The sequence below is a fragment of the Amphimedon queenslandica genome, unplaced genomic scaffold (genome assembly GCF_000090795.2).
Source record: "Amphimedon queenslandica unplaced genomic scaffold, v1.1 AMPQUscaffold_11520, whole genome shotgun sequence".
NCBI lineage: Eukaryota > Metazoa > Porifera > Demospongiae > Haplosclerida > Niphatidae > Amphimedon > Amphimedon queenslandica.
In genome coordinates, this window is record NW_003548238.1 from 2,871 (window position 1) to 9,994 (window position 7,124).

The 7,124-nt window shown below is 33.9% G+C and overlaps 1 protein-coding gene across 1 annotated transcript in view; it reads left to right on the plus strand.

Moving 5' to 3' along the window:
- The window catches only part of LOC109589226 (probable serine/threonine-protein kinase WNK4), a gene marked incomplete at its 3' end in the record, with an annotated part of 9,713 nt that extends 2,598 nt beyond the window's left edge, over positions 1-7,115 (plus strand). Inside the window, exons 2-5 of the mRNA XM_020005336.1 lie at positions 2,895-2,987; positions 3,044-3,103; positions 5,775-6,530; positions 6,811-7,115. Coding sequence (XP_019860895.1) covers positions 2,895-2,987; positions 3,044-3,103; positions 5,775-6,530; positions 6,811-7,115 — 1,214 coding nt within the window. The remainder of the gene's footprint in view (positions 1-2,894; positions 2,988-3,043; positions 3,104-5,774; positions 6,531-6,810) is intronic.
- Positions 7,116-7,124: the final 9 nt, after the last annotated feature.

The window sequence follows — 7,124 nt, forward strand, 5'->3', positions numbered from 1 at the left end:
AAAAGAAGAAAATAGGGGAAAGAGGGAGATCCCGGAGGAGACAATAGAAAAACAAAAGGGAAATATATCGAATCACAAATGGGTTGCTATGTATGAGTGCTGGCTAATGGCTAGCATGAAGGCAGGCAGGATTGCTGCTAGAGACAGAGCTAACGATGCCTCGTGTTGACACCCAAACACTGATTATAATAATTACACAGCATGCATTAAAAACAAAGATAGTTTATGAATATTTATGAGTTCTGATGTGATGTCATGATGAGTCAGCTCACTACAGGAAACATGAAAAAAAAGAAAGAAAAACTAGCTAAGAAAACAAACAAAAAAAACAAAGTATTATTATTATTATTATTATTATTATCATGAAAAATAAACAGCAAACTAGGAAATAAACCACAAAACTAATAACAATAACAATAATAATAATAATAATAATTCAGAACTATTGGACATTATCTGGCTTCCCTTTGAGGTACTGCTCCAGGGTTGATCACTCAGCACCTTTTCCAGAAGCTTTCGGTAGTGCTTTGGCAAGCTAATGCTCATATGTGGCTCTGCAGATCTCCTCTCCTCCCCCCTGAGGTGGATGGGTCTATTTAACTTTTGTTTATTTTGTTTTCTTTTTGTCTTTCTCTCGGGTTCTCCCTCTCCTCCTTTCTATATATTTCCTCTCTTTTTGTTGCCCTTTTCTCTCATAATAATAATAATAATAATAATAATAGTTTTGTTATTATTATTATTATTATCATTATTATTACTAGAAGAATGTAAGAAAGTTAGAATTTAATTCTAACTTTCTTACATTCTTTTTATTAACTTATTTTTATTTCTATTAAGTATTAACCTAATTATTTATATTTCTATTTTCATTTTTCATCCTGCCCTAACTTTGTTCTATTCCTAACTTTGTCCTATTAGGACAAAGTTAGTGCTGGATGAAAAATGAAAATAGAAGGACCAAGCTAGGGCAGGATGAAAAATGAAAATAGAAATATAAATAATTAGGTTAATAGAAATAAAATAAGTTAATAAGGATAAAGTTAAATTAAGGGTTTAAGTCATTATAAGGTCCAAAGGGGCTCCGTCACAGGTATCAACAGATCTCCATTTTGTCCTGGAGTCATGGAGACAAAGCAAATGATGGCAAATTATTATTATTATTATTATGCTTCACTTACTTAAATTGGGAGTAGGCCACAAAGCTTCATTAATAACTATTATTTAATTAAATTTGGGGGCAGACCATGCTTAAAAATAGTCAGACGTGGCCTGACCCTTGCTCCGTTTTGCAAGGGTCAGGCCACTCCTTACTAGCTTAAAGATATGTGTGAAATATAATTACTGCACAAAAGTTGACCATTTAAGGACAAATCTAAGTCTAACTCTCATTAATGCATAGATCTAGGCATGGATATAGATTGAAAACACGCAATAACACTGTAGTATAGGCGCATTTCAGGTGTTATGTAAACAATAAACTAAAAATTTAATTAAACAGAGGTACGGGCGTGTCGTGACTACACCCACCATGCAAAACGCTACTGTCACCATGCAAAACACTACTGTAATACCTATTGCCATTATGGAGATAACAGAGGTATTTTCAAAAATCTACATTACAACACAGTGAAAAGTTAAAACTATTTATTCATTTTCTTGATCTAAGGCTGTTTTCAATAACTCTAACTATCTTGTTGGTAGTAATTTTTGTGAAAAGCAGGAAAAATGCTACTTCAAGAACAATACTGCTGAAAATACTACATTGTATGAGGGATAGTTTCTCTTCTGATGACTGGTATTCAGAAAAGGCCTGTCATCATAGACCTGTCAACAATGTCAATAGCTTGTTTTCAAATTTCCTTTACACTGATTATTCATTAAAAGTGATTACCATGTAGCGGGTTTCTTCCGTTCAGTCAAACTTTTGTTCTTTTCGTTCTCCAAGCTCCAAAGACGAAAATTAAACCCACAAAATTTGCTTTGGGAGAGCTCGATCCAGAGTTCATCTTCATCGGGTTAGCACTAACACATGCACACATGGGTGTTATGGGTGGGGTTGTTGGGTGTGGCTTAATTCTTGCAGATCAGAAGGACGAAAATAAAACCCACAAAGTTGGATTTCCCCCTAAAAAACGAAAGTTTGGCCGAACAAAAGAAACCCGCTATACCGTAGAGTTAATGTGGTACAGGTGAAGATCATTTTCTGCCAGGAACAGTGGTTTCCTATCCCTTTCCTTTTAACTCTAATATCTATGGTTTGATTAAATTGTTTACATAACACCTGAAACATGCCTATACTACAGTGCTATTGCGTGTTTCCAATCCATGCCCTCTACTATCCATGATCTAGGCTAGTCTAAATGCATATCCTATTTTGCACAGATTGCTTTACTAACCGGTGGCTGTACTACAATCCACCTGAAGTGAGAATTGCTTGCATGGGAAGATTATTACAGTAGTAAGGCTATTTTGGTTAGCAACTTTTAATTGGAGAACAAACGGGCCGACATAACCGTATTACGAATTCTGGAGCAAATTTCACCAAATATTTTACAGGAGAAGCTTAAAAGCAGCTATTATTTCTTATAACAAGCACTTTTCAGCTTTTGATTGTGCTACAGCAGGTAAGTGAGGCAGTTTCTCCATGCCTTAATTGACTTCCATAACAAACTTGCCAACCAAAATGACAGCCAATTATAGTGTGTGGGTGGATACTGTGTATAAAATTAATGAAATTCATAGCTTTTGCAATTCTCTCTCTTGGTGGTCTATAGATATGTATCAGTAATAACTCAGGCAATTTTATGTACTGATTTTTAAGTTATGAAGCTAATTGTTCCCATTAAATTACAAATGTATTATATAAGGCTTAAATTTTATTCACATTTTTTCAGTTATTTTTGCATGCAATGTATGTGTACCATGTTACCGCATTCTCTTTTTTGTTGATGTAGGCATGAGTAGTATAGGAGAGGAGAATCTTCCTGGTAAATGACATATAATATTATTAATCTTGATTGTAATTTCATTTAAAAAAAAATAGTTGACCCTAATTCTGCCTCAGTCTCTAATGAAAGTCAAGCAGGCTCTTGTGAACAAAATGGTATGACTAATAATGTATTTAACAGAACAGACTACACATAGTGTTGTTTTATTAACATTGAATTCATTTTAATATGTATGTATAACACACAAAGCATAATAGCAACTAAAGTGATTAAGTTTGGTGTATTGTTGCTTTACTTCATTGTTCACTGCTTACTTACACGTGCATGTGTCTGTATGTTCACATCGTTTCTTATTGCCAGAGTTTCCCACAGGATTTTTGTGGCATATTGCTCAGCACCTTGCCAGTACATTTTAAATTCAATAAAGTGTCATTTACTAATAATTTTTATGATTTGTTGATGCATATGCATGTTCTTGTATTGCATTAAAATTTGAGCTAATTCCAATCAAAATTGGATTTTTTATAAATATATAAAGTTGCTTAAAAATTGGGTATAGGCCTGTACTACAGCACAGGATCTTTGGCCAAATTTGGATTTTTTGAATATCCTAAGTTGCTCAAAAATTGAGCCAAAGTTCCATCTTTAGCCAATTTTTGTCAAAAATAATGGCTATGTGAGATTTTTCCATTATTATAATTTTTCTCATACATGTTTTAAGTTGTGTAGGATTTTATATATTTTTTAAAAGTTGCTCCAAAAGCCATATACTATTTTATTGGGGTGCTTGTCAGCTCATTAAGCATGCTTTTTAGCTCACTTAGGAAAACTTGATTATTGCCATTATTTATTGAGAATACATTTAATTCAATGCCTACATACCGGTACATGTAGGCTCCTAGAGAGAATTTTCCATTTTAATAATTTTTTCTGATGCATGTATGGTATTATACATTTATGTGTTTTTAAGTTGCATGAAAATTTTGTACTCAAATTGAATTTAAACTATGGTATAGTGGACAAAATTAGAATGGTCATTTTTATTTTGTGGTTTTAATTAGAGGATGGCACTTCAATAATTCTGTTGGTTTTAATTTGTTGGTACATGCCTAATAGGCATATGCAGGAATAAAGCAGGTACACATGAAGCACATCATAATTTTAGCCACACCCATTTTTTGTTTTTATGGCAAAATTTACTCATTAAAAGGACACATTCACAGAAGCACGTCATTTTTAAAAAGTGGCCAGTTTTTTGAGATGACATGCTTCCGTGAATGTGTCCCTTTAAGCTACTTTTAGTATCCCCATGGTATGTGCCTATAAAACCATGGAAACCACAAAAAGTAAAGCATCACAAAAATAATCCATTATATTGGTAGCCAGGAAAAGTGATTTTAAATGGTGAAATGATGCACAAATCGCACCATGAAGCTTTCCACATTTTGTATATAATCATTTGTGGGCATTATTTCATAAAATATATGAACATTTATAAGTATATGTTATAACATCCCAGCGAAGGATATATCACATTTATCAGCACTGAGCCCGAGGTGCTGATAAATGTCATATATGCCGAGTGGGGGTGTTATAACAAATTATGCCCCTGCCTAAGCCAAACTTCACATACTGCGCATGCGCAGGTGCCACATGCTACTTACCACAACCCAGTAGGATATGAAGGAGGCAAGGAGATGGCTGCTCTGAGAAAGAGAAGAATTTGAAATGGAACATTATAGTACTTTCAACAGTAATGGCAGCCCAAAGAAGACCCCTAGGAGTATCAACATTAACTTAGATTACCATAGAAATTTTCCTCTTCATTACTAATTCCATGGCCGTGTAAGATGATGCTGTATGACTCAACTATGATCCAACACCTTTTCCTAGAGCCTTCATTATGTTATCAACTATTTGTGGCCGATGACTGCTTGTAGCTGAATTCTCTGGCATCTCATAGATGCTCAATGATTCCAACTCTGCCTGTCATGCAATATAATTGTAGCAAAACGACCACTATTGGGGGTGTCAGTCCCCACTGAGTTGCTGGAGTCCTTCTGTTTATTGACAAGTTTATTTATATCGCTCTTTTTTCAAATTACTATATTTTATTTTTTAAGGTATATTTCAAAGATCTATTGCACTATGTAAACTGTTAACCACATTAGTGCTTATATCAAGCATCTAAGGGATTTATCATGCCCTAGTGCAGTATAACTGAGCTATTTATCAGCACTGCACTGCGGTGTCTTTGAAGTTTGGCTTAGGTAGAATATAATGAGAATACAGCTTCACTGCTTAGTAATTAGGAAGTGTTGAGAAATTTGTTAAAAGCACCTATGCATGTAGATTAGCAAGAGAAACACCTCATGCATGTTAGCCATTTATATTATTCTATTTTAGGCCTGGTTTACATGACTACGTTTTAAAGTAAAACGGATATATTTTTGGTCAGATAAGGGCCTCCGTTTACACTAAAACACAAGAAAACAGATTCTGAACAAAAAAAGAATACCAAACAAATACTTCTGTTAAAAAAATATAAATTCTAATAAAAATGCAGCTGCTGGATTAGTGTAAACACCTGAAAACAGTCATAGCAGAAAACGATGCAGATTAGGCCAGCGTATTCGTGTAAATGAGGTCTTAATACGTTACATGTACAATGTAATAATTGCCCAGTTGCTACACTTCTATTTCCAGGGCTCCTTGTAGCCCACCCAAGGCACCCATCACTATCCAACCTGTATAATGAGAAACCGTGATTTCTGTGGCCTTAGAAATAAGTTTTTAAGTGTTTTATAAAACAAATTTTTGTTTCAGGTGAAAAAAGATCTATGCCGACATTCAGAAATGTTCTTAAAGAGATTGGATCAGATAAAATCTCAACAAATATAGATGTTCTTGTAGTTGGAATTACTGGAACTGGTAAATCGGCACTCGTCAACAGTATTCTTGAGGAGAAGAAAGCTAACGAAAGTTCTAAAGGAAAGGGCTGCACAAAAACGATTGAGAAGTTTTCATTGCGTGTTGGTGAGCTCAATGTTACTCTAATTGATACTGTTGGTTTCCAAGATCGTAATAGCAAAGAGCAAACAGCAATCCAAGAAATGAAAAATGATGGCCAGACAGTCAGTTTAGTCCTCTACTGCATTAAAATGGGGGAACATAGATTCAAAAATGACGATGAGGTTGCTATGCGTAAGCTTCATCAAGCCTTTGGCTCAGAATTTTTTGAGAGAGTAATATTTGTTCTCACTTTTGCTAATGCTGAAGATTGTTCAGTCTATGATGATTCGGATGATGAGCAAGATGAAAATGAGGAAGTTTTATTAGAAAATTTGAAAAAACGATTCAATTGTAGGGTCAAAGAAAGGGCAGAAGAAATCTCCAAGTTTTTGATAGAAAATTTTCATATTAAAATAAAAGAAGATCGTGTTGTACCAGCTGGGTTTCGTAAAAAGAGCATTCATCATCAGCAGCACCCTCTACCTTCGAATTGGTTATACATGCTTCTCAGATTATGCTGCAACGAAATTAAAGATAAACATCATTTTTCAAGACTTACCTTGAATTACAGTAAGTCATTTCATATTTGCATGTATTATATAGACAAATTTAAAATTGTTGAATTTTCGACATTTTGCTTTTTTTAATATTTTATAACACATAAGGCCTTTTTTGTTTTTGTCTTATTATATTGCATACCATATGAAACTTAGTTGAAGCTCAGTAGATTAATTTTTTTCAAGTTTCTATAATTTGACTATAGCAAGTAAAAAAACCATAAACTATATAGCATGCCAGTACATTTTTATAGATAGTGTGATAATTTCAATTAATTATTATTTTTGTATAGAGACTCATTTTGCTATCATCATTGACAATCATGAAGGAAAAGGCTCTGATCTACAGGAAGTTCTTAAGGATCTTGGATTTTCTGTTCTCTATTTCACTCAGATCAGTAAACTATCATTTCAGTGTTTACTGAAAGCTTTGAAAGAAGTTGATCATTCCAAAGTAGCATCATTTGCTTTAATCTTTCTTAGTGAAGGTGGCAGCCACCATCTTCGTGATGCACAAAATGAAGTTATTACGTTTGAGAGTATCCTACAATCTGTAAATGAGATTTCCGCCATACCAAAAATTTTTTTATTTTTGTTGGTATGTGAC